Source organism: Dama dama, chromosome 21 (assembly GCF_033118175.1).
Source record: "Dama dama isolate Ldn47 chromosome 21, ASM3311817v1, whole genome shotgun sequence".
NCBI lineage: Eukaryota > Metazoa > Chordata > Mammalia > Artiodactyla > Cervidae > Dama > Dama dama.
The window spans coordinates 16,620,537-16,634,394 of record NC_083701.1 but is presented as its reverse complement, the minus strand read 5'-3'; the positions used below and the strand labels follow the sequence as shown (position 1 = coordinate 16,634,394).

Here is a 13,858-nt window from a genome sequence, read left to right as displayed (position 1 = left end):
TGTTTGTGTTTATATGGGTTTATGCCCAGGCCTTCCTTGTCCTTTGTTTTTCTAAAAAATAATTCTTTGCTATTTCCAGGTATTTTTCTTTATTTTATTAATGTCTTCTTGAGTAGACAGTAATTAGGATTATAAAATACTAGACTTACAAAAGAGTATAAAAACATCAGCTTCCGATGCCTGCCCTGAGTTACTCAGTTTCTCTCTTGGCCACTACTGCTAAGCTGCCTATGTACTCTCTCACAAACGTACTGTGCACAAATATATATATATATATATATATATATATATATATCCTTTTTTGTGTGATTTTATTCTTACCTAAATGGTGTATCCAATGCATGCTTTGCTTTTTTAACTTAATATATATTGAAGACTATTCTGTTTCTCTTTATGTAGAGATAAAGAATTTCTAATTCTTTTTGCCCAAATGTAAATTGCGTATTTCTAACCTCTTAGTGCCTTGGTTTCTTCATCTCTAAGATAAGATATAGTTTTTAACAACTCTTGATATTAAGAGGATTAAGTGAAATTGTATATATGAAGCAGCTAGTAGTATAGTCTGGCATTTAGTAACTGCAGTAAATTTTGACACTTATTCATATAGTTGATAATGTAGGAAAAGAAATAATTATATTTAAAAAATGGGATTGCTGAAATATTTCTAAAAAGAAACCTTTGATCTTTAACAGTTCTTGGGTGATTAGAAGCATGGGCAGCACCAAATCAGAAAATGCCATGAGACAGAGCGGTAACTTGGGTAGCCTGCCCTGCCTGATGTGTACATCATGGCTCTTCACAGTGTCTTCATTTGCTCACTTGAGTTGTGTCTTATAGCTCTCTGTTGGGAATACTTTTAGGTTTTGGGTGCAGTGAGGTAGTGTTAGGGTCAGAGGGCACAGGGACACCAAATCCTCCTGTGATCTAGGTACACGTCTTCTTCCCAGAATGCTTTTAAGGGAAGTGTGCCCACAGGGGAGACTGGCCAAGGCAAGCATAGTGCCTCTTCATCATGGTCAGGAAGAGCAGCCTAGTAAATCGGAGTAGGGCATCTGGACCAAAGAGATGGAGAGAAGTGAGCATAAACTGCCAGGTGGGCAGTAGCGACTGGGCAGCCTCTTGTGCTGACACAGGTTTTGACCCTCTTCCCATTAAGGAGGATACAGAATAGAAAGCCCCAAAGAGCAAATTACATCAGTGATAAACGTGGCAGTCACACATACTGGTTTCCCCTTTTGTCAGGATGGAGCGGGGAAGATGGGAGAACGGCAGCGAGCTGATACTTTCTGTCCCCCTGGTTTTGTATAGCACGGCAGCTCGCAGCCCTTGTTTCTCTGCTTCAGACCAGACATCCTGCTGCCTAAGACCGATCAAAAACATACCCTTGGCAGGCTTCCCCATTCTGAAGAAACCTCAGTCCCCCTGCCTTTCTACTGAGTCCACGCCTGTAAGCACTTCTCTGCCTCAGTACTTCTGAGCGGTCCCTGGGGGTGAAATTACTTTTGTGGATTTATGCTCTGCCATCAGAGTCCACTATGTGTAGATAGCATTTTGTATATGACCTTTACTTTGGGAGTTTTAGCAAAACTTGCAGTGGAGTTGATAAAATGAATCAAAAGCTGAATTCATTTCCTAAGTTGGAGGTCTCTTTTTGAATAGATATTTGAATAAAACTTTCTTCTTTTATAAGATTAAATCACTGAGAAACGTCTGTTTTTGTTTATTTTAGTTCCTCCTCTTGAAGGTTTTGTAATGAATAGAGTGCAAGGTGATTATTTTGAAACTCTGCTCTATAAGATATTTGTGTCAATAGATGAGCATACTAATGTTGCAGAGGTAAGTGTGACAGCATCTTATGAAAGAATTTAGCCTCAAGATTATAAAATACGTTTGTGTAAGTAGATAAAATTATTTAATGATATAACTAAAATATTTTTAAAATCTGTACATGGTTAGATCTTAGACTATTATATACTTAAGTCACTATTCTTAAGTTACTTCCTGCATATGTATATAGTTATAATTTGGTTGAATAACTTTATATGACTTTATAGTAAAAGCATTGTAAATGACTGATCTAGAATTTTTTCATTTTAAATGAGAGAAAATTAAAGCTAAGTAATTCTAATTAAAATTCTAATTAAAGTAGCTCAAGTAATTATAATTCACACTAAGTTGTTAGGGTCACTGCCTGGATTTGTACTACTCTAAGTGTCTTAAAGATATGGAAAGAAGAAAATTCTGCTTACCAAATTTATTTAGTATTTCCATTATTAATAATTTAAATTTTGCTGGTGATGGATAAGTTATCTATAACTGTTTATTATGATATACTGATAATTCTTAGGATGTAAAATAATTTTTAATTTTCTTTTCCAGCTTGCAAATGTTCTTGAGATAGACCTGTCTCTGGTTAAGGTATGTAATTTTCCTACTCGTTTTCACTCGTGATACGAACACAGAATGGATTATAGATTTTTGTCTTGATACTGAGAAGCAGAAGCAGTGAGGTGCTTATTAGCTGTCAGAGGAAGAAGAGCAGAGCAACACCAGAGCCCTGAGCAGTATGCCACCCCGGGAGTGAGGGCTGTCCCCACCCGGCTGTGCCCAGCAGGGAGCAGCCTGACAGCGCCTTATACTGAAGTCACAGTGTCTTGCAGTGATGTCAGTTAGAGCAACAGCTCCCACTTCTTGGAGAGGGTGGATCTAGGGAGGGCCAAGCCAGAGGGTTGGAGGCTTTCCCTTTCCTGCCTATGTGGAGATCTTAGGGGAAGACCAGGCCTACTGAAAATGTTGTTTTCTGGCTGTGGGATGAAAATATTTGAGGATCTCTATAAACATAGTCCGTAATAATTTCTTCTGTCTACAGACATTCTGACATCTAGTTTATTTCAGATACTCATTTCCTTTATATTCCTTTTAGAATGCTGTATCAATGTACTGCCGATTGGGGTTTGCCCATAAGAAAGGACAAGTAATAAATTTGGATCAGCTTCATTCATCGTGGAAGAATGTTCCATCCGTAAACAGATTAAAGTAACTCATTTATTTAGTATGAGAGTTTTTTGTTTTGGGGGAAAAATTCAATTTTCTGTACAAAATTTTACTTATTCAACAGATTGAACCCTATATATTAGTGGTGTTTAATCTTGTGTGTTTTGGAATTTCATTTTAGAATCTGGTGAAAACTATGACACTTTGCCTAGAGAAAAGCTCATACTATATGTTATATATAATTTTAAAATGTTCTCAGATTCCCTGAAGCCTGTCCATGGGTTTAGTTAAGAACCTTTGCTGTGGGTGCAGAATATTTTAGGGCTACATCTCAGTTTGGGACCTGAATGTAAGAGTGGATTTAGGTGAATGTTCATAACCTCAAAACTGACTTCAGTGGCTATTTTTGTATATGGTCATCTATATGGTTTTTCAAAGGTGACTGTTTTCGTCATTAACAGGAGTACTTTAGATCCACAGAAGATGCTCCTGTCATGGGATGGCGGGGAAAGTAGGAGCCCTGTACAGGAAGCTTCATCAGCTACTGACACGGATACAAACAGTCAAGAAGACCCAGGTAAGCGGTGACTCAGCTTGAGCCTGTGTGTAGATAAGCCATGTGTCTGCACATACACTCATAAAGCTGACTCTCCAGGCTTATGTTTAATCTGTGATTTGGTCTGGATTTTCTTCATTCAGTATGTAGTCTTTGAGTACTTACCATATGCTGCTAGATCTTAGGGATATAAAATTGATAGGAAATACAATAGTTTCCTTCTAAAAACTTGAGTCTGGAGAGTGTAGCCATAAAAACCACTGCAGCGTGAGAGGGGTTTAGGGCGCCTTCATGGAGAAGACGGTTTTGGGGTGAGAATGACTAAGAGTGTGTCAGCTGGTGAGTGCATGAAGACCATCGCAGGAAGCCTTTAGGTACAGAGGGGGGCAGAGCATAGCGGACGGGGGGCTTGCATGTGGTTGTGTGGGGAGAGGAGAAGGGCACAGTCAGGTGGCGTCTATTCCTGCCCTCGGTAGCTCTGTTCCCTGGGCCTGGCGACTTGTCTCCAGAGGTTAGGCTAGGTAGTCATTTTGATCTGACCATGATCAAGTCTTGGTTTATTATTATTTACTGCACAAGTGAATAGCTTAAAAAAAAATTTTTTTTTTTCTCTATGTTGGAGGTAAGGTAGAATTGGGACCTTTTATGACTTACAGTATTGCCTGTATTTAATTATGTACTTTTAATTACTAAATAAAACTGAAATACATTCTCATTGCAAATGATAAGTAATGAACAGTTTTCATTTACTTGATTTTTAAACTATGTTTTTTATCCCCCCAGCAGACACAGCCAGTATAAACAGTTTGAATCTGTCTACAGGATACACAAAGCGTATCGCGTTCCTATTTGACTCAACACTTACTGCCTTTTTAATGATGGGAAACCTTTCACCAGTAAGTCAAATTCTTATTTAAATATAAAAATGTTTAACGGTTAGGTGCATAATAATTCAGTGTTCTTATATCTTTTTTTTCAAGTATTGAATTTATTCCTGAAAATGCATCCAGCTTTGTTTTATATTCTTTAGAGGAGTGTGACAGCTTTTTAGTGAGGGCTGCTTTTGTAATTAAAAAGTCAACTCTTTATGCACACTTGAGGTTAACTATATTGGAAAGCGTAGTATAAAGATAAGATGCTTAGCATTCAGAGGGAAAGCTAGAACTTATTAATAATAGGCTCAAATAAGGTGCATTTCAGTTTTGGTTTTGTTTCTTTATTGCAGAATTTGAAAAGCCATGCAGTCACAATGTTTGAAGTTGGCAAACTCTCAGATGAGTCTCTGGACAGCTTTCTTATTGAACTAGAAAAGGTAAATCTAGGTAGCTTATGGGATGTCAGAGTGTTTGGACTCTTAATTGCTTGATAAAACATCATTTGTTGGTTATGTAGATTTTTGGTATATTCTTGCTCATTCCTACCTCATTCCCACCCTAATACTGTGGCAGTCATTTAGTTTTAAACATACTGAGTGGATGAATGAATTTTGTGATTTTCAAAGAGTCATTTACCTCATCTAAGCTCTTAGTATAATTTGACTTAACGAGGAAGTGGGATACAGAAATCTTAAAGTTTATGTGCAGTTTTTATGCGCTTTTCTAAAATAGCCTTTAATTTTTTTTTTTTCTTTTCATCATGACTCATAAAATCTTCTCTTAAGCAATTTTATTTGAAATTTTTGTTCCACTTAGTCTGGAACAATGTCCCTGGGTATCGTATTTATGTCCACTCTCACTATCCCTTTTAGCATCTTGAAGACTTCAGCCATATTTGTTTTTAGCCATCTTTTCCCCCGTGAGTACAGCCTAGTTTTCCTTAACTCTAAATCTTGATCGCCTTTTTTGGTGTGTTTCATTCCCTGAGTATTTTATTCTGTCTTCTGTGCTTCTTTAAGCAAGTCGTTTGTGTGCCTAATCTGTTCTTTGACTAATAATTTCAGTACCTTCCTTGCTTTAGTGATGAATTCATGTATGTTTAGAAAATGTTTGGTAATTTTATATTTCCTTTATACCTCAAAAAAAAAAAAAAAAAACCCAAAAAACCACCATGACATTTTTTCCTCCCCACCTTCTCCATAGGATTTTTACTTTTTTAGTGCCTGAGATGATCCTTGTTATGAATTTGTCTCCTTAACTTTTATCTTTATATTTTCACTATTTCCTCAATGCTTTTAATATCTTGTTTAGCCCCATTTCTTATGGTGTATCATCTTTTCCAATAAATTTTTTATATTGTAGTACATTTTAACATGTTTTCCAGATTTTAATTTTTCTCACCTCAGCTGGTCTTTGTCAAGTACAGCAAATTGGAAGATCTCTTTTACGCTTTATATAGCTGTATTCTTTTTTACCACATAGACATTCTTGGAAAAGCCCTTTAGTTTGAAGTTTAGTTTTTAAAAATAGTTTCTAAGCTATTTTTTAAGAAGCTTCATCTTCATCAAACTTAATTGGCTGATCTTGTTAATGTAATGCAAATATAATTAGTTATTTCCTCCTGTAGACCTGGCCTTCTGTTTTCTCTGCTGCTTCTGGCATGTGTGTGCTTTTGCATATTAAACGGGTGATTGATTCAGTATCAGAAGAGCATGCATTAAAATGTAAACCCAGTGAAGGCAGGAGTTCTGTCCACTCCTCTGTCCTTACGTCCTAAAGAGGTCATAGCACAGAGCAGGGACTCTGAATCCTTGGTGAGTGATGTAAAGCTGTATGTTCAGCAATACTGAACAGCTGTATTGGGTCACATGCTCCGTTGTCCCTTGCAGAGTTGCAAACAGGGTGATAAAATAGTGGCATCATTGGTGACCGTGGATTAGACTGCTTTTCTAGACAAAGCAGAATATACAGATCTTAGACTTTTATGAGCACCCTGTTTGAATCATATATGGAACATATAATGTTATAATTTGGCATTAGTTTGTTGCTGAAGTTGTTAGTTTTACTTGTTGGTGTAATTTCTGTCACCTTCCAAAGTGTAGTCAAATGGAAGCTCAACCAAGATTGAGGTTAATATGTGTTTCATTATTGCCTGGGCAAATTTTTGATTGGCTGATTTTTCAGCTCAGTCGCTCAGTTGTGACTGACTCTTTGTGACCCCGTGGACTGCAGCAAGCCAGGCTTCCCTGTCCATCACCAACTCCTGGAGCCTGCTCAAACTCATGTCCATCGAGTCGGTGATGCCATCCAACCATCTCATCCTCTGTCGTCCCCTTCTTCTCCTGCCTTCAATCTTTCCCAGCATCAGGGTCTTTTCCAGTGAGACAGTTCTTCGCATCAGGTAGCCAAAGTATTGGAGTGTCAGCTTCAGCATCAGTCCTTCTAATGAATATTCAGGACTGATTTCCTTTAGGATTGACTGGTTTGATCTCCTTGCTGTCCAGGGGACTATCAAGAGTCTTCTCTGACACCATAGTTCAAAAGCAGCAATTCTTTGGTGCTTGGCTTTCTTTATAGTCCAACTCTCACATCTGAACATGACTGCTGGAAAAACCACAGCTTTGACTAGACGGACCTTTGTTGGCAAAGTAAGGTCTCTGCTTTTTAATATGCTGTCTAGGTTGGTCATCGCTTTTCTTCCAAGGAGCAAGCAGAAAACTAATTTCACAGTATGAGAAGGCTGATTTTTAATAATATCTAAATATTTCTACTTTATGGTTATAAACCAGCATGAGTGGCATGGAAGTGGCTTTTGTTGCAGCCCGTATGTTCTCTTGTTTCAGGTTCAGAGCACTGGTGAAGGGGAAGCACAGAGGTACTTTGACCATGCGCTCACTCTGAGGAACACAATACTGTTTCTGCGTCATAATAAAGATCTAGTTGCCCAGACTGCACAGCCAGACCAACCCAGTTATGGTATGATAAGTATACTCGATTTTGAAGACATGATCCTATGGAATTTCTTTTTAAGAAATTAAACAAGTCATGCTCACTTATTTAATCATCACTTATTTTAAAACATTTCTTGTTCTGTGAAATTCTTTACTGATTAGCCGTTTCTTATTATTACTTTCTCTCCTCTCTTGTGTGCCACTGACATTTGTAGTATCTAAATTTGTTTAGCTATCTGCAAGAAGAGTGGGAGTGTTAATTTGTTTAACTGGATGGGATGTAGGCATCTGTAGATGCCTATCTACAGATGTGAAACAGGCATCTGTTTTGAGAGGTGGACAAATGACAAAATTTATTTAGGAAGCATGAAGCATCAAGAATGAAGAATTCATTTTATAAAGAAAAGAAACAGGGCCTTTGTTTTCAAATGCTGCTGTAATATTTTCTGAAGTATTTTACTTGCTGCCTTGGTGTGCCTTCTTAGTTTAGTGATAGAAAGGGGTTCCCAGACTTGAGTTGAGTTGATGTGGTAGCTCCTGAATTGAGGAGTGGCCCCAGGAATGTGCTTTTAAAAAGATGTAGCAGCTTGGGCACCAGTGTAAGAACATTACACTGTGAATGTATTTGCTTCCTGTAGTCCTTGGACATTCATGGGAGTTGCCTTTTGGGGGCCTTGTGAATTTTGGCACCACTATCACATTTGATTTCACTCATCCTTTCATTTACCTAAAAGTTCTATTTTCTGGCCAAGAACCATCATTTTCTTAGTCATATCCATTTTCATTCCACTTCTTTCACCAGCATCTGGCTTTCTTTTCAGCTCAGTTAAAAACATTTAGGATGGAATCATTTGTCACTCCACAAGAGTTGTTGCGGAGGGGAGAACAAAAACTCTGGGTAGTTTAGCCGAGTGAGGCTAGACACGCAGTACCTGGTGACCCACTGCGTCAGCTTTAGGGTGTCTGGTTCAGAGTTGTGCTTTAGCAGATTATAAATGATTCCATGCTGGAGGTTATTCATAAGCGGTTGAAACTGAGTATTAAGTCACCAAGTACCAAGAGACTAAAGCTCTTTTTCATAAACATTTGTTGATAGTGATCATTTTTTGGTTACCAAATATTAAATCATGTGACCTAGCAGTGAATGCCACAGTCTTGAATATATCTCTGGATACAGAAACCCTGAAATTTCTTGGACTTTTTAGTGATTTTCAGAGATAATGGGTTAGAATATTTGAAGTGTCCTACTGCCCATCTTAGAATCCAAGAATGTTACAGAGTGCTAGTGACCAGCCAGGGGTAACTCATTTTATAGATAAAGAAATTCAAGCTTTTCTTGGTTAAATCTCCTGTGCATTTAGTCATTAAAGCTCATATGATTAGTAAATGGAAGACCTGGGGCTTGAATCCATGTCTGTTGAATATTTTCCCTTTGCTCTGTCCCTTACATTATCTTCTCTTGAACACTAAGGTTTTTATTGGTTTATTCATGAACAGTCTATTATTGCTTAATGGGTTGGGCTAAACTTTTTCACATGAATAATGAATAATCTATGTATCATCAATGAAATGGTAAACCTAAACTTAATCTGTGTGAAAGTCAAGTATAATTCTAACCTTTAAAGCAGATTTAGTGGTTGACTGTTTCTGGAGCTTTAATTGCTTAGAATAACTGATGTGGCTCCAAAGTTAAAATGTAAGTAGCTCCTCCCTCCCGTTGATCTGATCGGTAATTGTTTATGAAGTTTCACTCTTCTAACCAGCCTTTCTTAACTGGGGCTCCTCATTAGAACCACAGAAGATGACTTAAGTGACTATTTTCAATTTTTCTAATAATGGTGTATAACTAGTACCATTTTAGATTCATAGAAAAAAAGACCATTCATTCCAGATAAAGAATTAAGTTTTTATTAGGGTGTAATACCCTCCATGTTAACAAAGTAGCTTTTTGTAGGTGCCAGATGGGATAACTCAGTCTTACTCCTTTTTAAACAAGAAACTCTGTAGTGTTGGTGTTTAAGCATCTATTTTTGAGTAGAAAGAATTTTTTTTTATGTCATTAGCAATTTGTAGTTTGAGTATATCATGTAGTACTTGATATTCATTGTAAAAAAAAAAAAGCCTTGTGATGCTATCATAGAAGCAAACCTCTGATAACTGTGACAGGACTAATTTCTTAGTAATTTCTTTTGATTTTAGACAGCTTGAGGCACTGCTTGAAAAATGAAAACAATGTGTGGTCTAACTCAGTTAAGATCATAGGCACTCCCCTTGTTTATTTGTGAGAGGCCAGGCACAGACACCCTCCAGAATCCCTTTGCCTCATATGCCTCATATATCCCCCCGGTCATGCAGAACAAAACACTTGCTAAACAAACTATGATTAAGCGTCTGTCCTTGTGACATTAGCGAATTATGATCACCCAGTTAGTGTGTTTTCTGATATCTACATTGTATATAGTCCACTGTTATTCCCCCCACAACTAATAAGCAATCTGTAGGGGAGACACTTTAAGACCATGAAAATATGCTACTCTATCAGTGTTTCCTCCTAGATTTAGCATTCTCTGTTGATCCTTGTCTGAACCATTCTTTACTGTGATGGCTGCGAAGTGATCTTTTTTTCCCCCAACTCCACCATTTCTTCCTCATTTAACATTTGGGACCAAGTTTTCTCTTATATTCTCAGTGTGGAATTATCAGTTTTTATTTTTTCCGTGATTTATAACCAGTCACTATTGTCTCATCATTTTTTTGCCACAGTTGCCTCAGATTTTGCCAGTGGACTCATCTTGCCCTGCTGTACCTCTATTTTTTTTTTTTTTTTTAATTTGGTGGGGAGTAATTCCTTATTTTCTGACAAAGCTATCTTACTTTGTGTTTCTGCTCCAGCCTTGGAATCAGCCTCCTCCTCTAGGAGCCTGGTTTCTTTTACTGGTGAATGGTATTAAAGACCAAGATCTTGGGTGCCGATTGTACTCAGGGCTTCTAGGCTCTTTTAGCAAGCCATATCCTTTTTTAGATTCATTTTTGCCTAGAGGGCTAACTTGATCTTCTGAAGTTTCAATGAACTCTTTTTAGAAGCAACAGAATTGGAATTTCCAGAAGGATTGAGTGGGAGCACTTAACATCATTTGCATTCTGAGCTCATGCTTTATGGACCCCAGTTTAGGGCATGTGTTTCTAAATAGGAATTCTTGCCCCTCTGGTCAGTTCAGAGTTTGGCTATGAAGTTTGTATAGAGATTGAAAATTGGGGAAGGGAAGGAAACAGGTTTCCCACGGCTCTTAGGCTTTAATAAGATGGCACTGCCGTGATGGAGAGGAAGTAGGTAAAGCAAACATATTTAAAGTGAAAGGTTAGCTCGAAGAAACACCAGTAGACTGTTATCTCTCTGGATCAGAATAAAGACTTTTAGCTTTAAATCTTAGAAAGTCCTAGTTGACTCCTAGGAAATAAAGTGCTTTTTAAAAGATATTCTACCTTATTTTTAAAAATTTAAATTTTTATTTAAAGAATTGAAGGCAGTTCTCAGTATTTTCATCTTCGACATTTTTGTTTCATGTTGTCAGTCTTTCATTCTGTGTATGTGGTTGATCACAATTCAGGTTTTCCTCTGGATCTCTTGCGCTGTGAGAGCCTTCTTGGGTTGGACCCTGCAACCTGCAGCAGAGTTCTAAACAAAAATTACACATTGCTTGTTTCCATGGCTCCTCTCACCAACGAAATCCGGCCCGTCAGCAGCTGCACCCCTCAGGTAAAGAAAGACCCACTGGGAAGCCTGCTCTGCCATTATTTTCTTCTTCCTCATGGCAACTTGAAGGGGAGGTTTAACAGTCTTATGTATTGATTCTCAAATTGTAGATAGCAGATACTGAAATCATCAATTCAGAAAGCAGTTTTGTACGTATTGCTGTTGTAAGATGTTCAGTTTGTGAGGTATAATTCGTACTTTATATACACACATATATGTGTATATATATATATTGTCTAGTGCCCCTAGAGAAGGAAATGGCAACCCACTCCAGCATTCTTGCCTGGAGAATCCCATGGACAGAGGAGCCTGGTGAGCTACAGTCCATGGGGTCGTGGAGAGTTGGACACAATTGAAGTGACTAAACCACCAACCACCATTGTCTAGTGATTAATGACACATTTGATTACAGTTTTCTTCTTGAAAACAGGATTTCAAAGAGAATGTTTTTGGATCCTCTAAGAAGGAAACCTGGATTGCCTTGAAGTTAAGATAACTTTAATGAGGAAGAAACAAAGTATTTAGGAAGTGGGGCTGTGATGCTGAATAAGCTGACAAGAGAAGATTATACTTGAAAGATAGAACTCTAGTTACCTTTAAAATTGTGGAGATGACTTCTGGCCTTTTACTTTTTGAAAATAAATCAGTTTCATATGTTTGTATACTTAGCAAGGCGTGTACCATGTGATGTGTACCATTTTCAAAACTCGAGGATTGTGCTACATCCTGCCTGGTTTCCTCGGTGTGCTGTTTCATGGTGTAGAAAAAAGGAAGGGATTCTGGTTCATGGATGATTCTGTTGCCTGTGCAGATCTCGCTGCTTCATGAGCACACTTCCCCCCTTAGCCCAGTTTTGTCCTCTGTTCAGTGGGAGTGGGTATAGATTTGCATTTACTAATCTTTGTTTTATAATTCTTTGTGTCCCGTCCCCTCTGCCACACATACATACTTCCTTCTCCTCTTTAACACAGCCTCTGGGCATAGTAGGAATCCATGAATTGAATGAGTGGTAAGATGGATGCAAGGATAGATAATCTCTCTTTTGAGAAAAATTAATACTGGTAATAATTAACACTTTGATATAGTGCTTATCATGTGCTGCCAGGTACTGCTTTAAACTTTTAGCAATGTCCTGAAGAGGTAAATATTTTGTTGCCGTGTTACAAATGAGCAAAAAAGGAGGCACAAAAGACCTTAAGTAACCTGCGGCGATATGGCCAAGGGGATGAAGCCAAGTTTCAGACATAACCCGATTGCTCCAGAGTCCATTCTCTTAACTGCAGTGACAAGAACTGCTTTCTCAATTCCGGTATATATTTGAAACTACTTGAATGGATCATTTAACATTTATCTTCGAAGGCTAAGAACAGTTAACACTTCCATGAGGCATTAGCTCTAAGAGTATACTTAGTCCCTTGTGAAATTTGGCTCCATTAGATAAGTATTTACAGCTTTATTTTACCTGTTCTATGATTTTAGCACATTGGACCAGCTATCCCAGAAGTCAGTTCTGTCTGGTTTAAACTGTACATTTACCACATCACCAGGCAAGGACCACCATCTCTTTTGCTGTCCAAAGGGACAAGACTTCGAAAACTGCCAGATATATTCCAGGTATGTTTTTGTGGGTTTTTTAAAAATCATTTTTGAGGAAGATAGAAACTGATAAGCACTATTTTAGATAACTTTCTTAATTTTTTTAAATTCCTAAATGCCCAGGTATGTGTTATCTGTTTCTTGTTCCTAGGGTTATGATCGATTATTAATCACGTCTTGGGGTCATGATCCTGGGGTGGTTCCTACGTCAAATGTGCTCACGATGTTGAATGATGCCCTGACACATTCGGCGGTTTTGATTCAGGTACAATTACCTTATTTCAAACAATCAGTTTTGGATTTTAATTTCAAAGATCGCAATTTGTTTGACTCTGCTGAGTCACAGTCAGACGTCAGTAATTAGACATTTGTCAAACTGACACATAAAGAACCAGAGATCAGGACTTTAGTCCTGGCCATTGTCTCGCAGATTGAGAGTGGTGGAAACAATGTGGGCTTTGAAGTCAGACTCACCTTTGAGTCACAGCCTCAGCTTTTGCTACCTGTGTGGCCCTGTTGTTTTGTTTTTTTTTTTTTTTTAATAGTAGCTTTAAAATTTAGATGTGATTCACATACCATATTCCCCAATTGAACTGTGTGATTCAGTGGTTTTTAGTGTATTCACAGATGTCTACAGTCAGCACCACACTCAGGGCTGCAACGTTTTCCTTTTCATGTAGTTCTCACTGCACCAACCCCCCACCCCCACACTTGCTGTCTCTGTACACTGCCTGTTTGGGGCATTTCAGATATATGGAATCATAGACAGTCTTCTGTGACTGTCTTCTTTCCTGTTTGAAGGTGGCCATGTTGTCACTTCTTTGGGGTATATCCTTAGAAGTGGAAATGTGGAGTCATGTGGTAGGTTTATGTGTTAACTGTTTAAGGAACTGCTGTGCTGTTTTCCAAACTGACTTTACATTCCCTCCAGCCCTTGGTGTTACCTTATTTCTTAATTATAACCACCCTGGCTGGTATGAAGTGGTATGTAACATTTCAGAGATAGTCTTCTTAGTTTCCCCCATCTGCAGGATGGCGATGGTAATATCTACTGTGTAACAGCAGAAGTAATGGTAAGAGCTAATGCCAAAAGAAGCATTTTTAGCTTTAGGATTGTTGAGAGAATGAAATG

General features: G+C 38.0%; 1 protein-coding gene across 4 annotated transcripts in view; it reads left to right on the top strand.

Moving 5' to 3' along the window:
• The window catches only part of FAM91A1 (family with sequence similarity 91 member A1), a 40,101-nt gene that overhangs the window by 12,167 nt on the left and 14,076 nt on the right, over positions 1–13,858 (top strand). For 2 of the 4 annotated variants that reach the window (XM_061123248.1, XM_061123250.1), the window contains exons 9-18: positions 1,730–1,836; positions 2,380–2,418; positions 2,924–3,036; positions 3,456–3,571; positions 4,334–4,446; positions 4,776–4,862; positions 7,269–7,401; positions 10,985–11,133; positions 12,610–12,744; positions 12,878–12,991. In XM_061123248.1, coding sequence (XP_060979231.1) covers positions 1,730–1,836; positions 2,380–2,418; positions 2,924–3,036; positions 3,456–3,571; positions 4,334–4,446; positions 4,776–4,862; positions 7,269–7,401; positions 10,985–11,133; positions 12,610–12,744; positions 12,878–12,991 — 1,106 coding nt within the window. The remainder of the gene's footprint in view (positions 1–1,729; positions 1,837–2,379; positions 2,419–2,923; positions 3,037–3,455; positions 3,572–4,333; positions 4,447–4,775; positions 4,863–7,268; positions 7,402–10,984; positions 11,134–12,609; positions 12,745–12,877; positions 12,992–13,858) is intronic. The other 2 variants (XM_061123249.1, XM_061123251.1) reach the window with 2 other exon arrangements.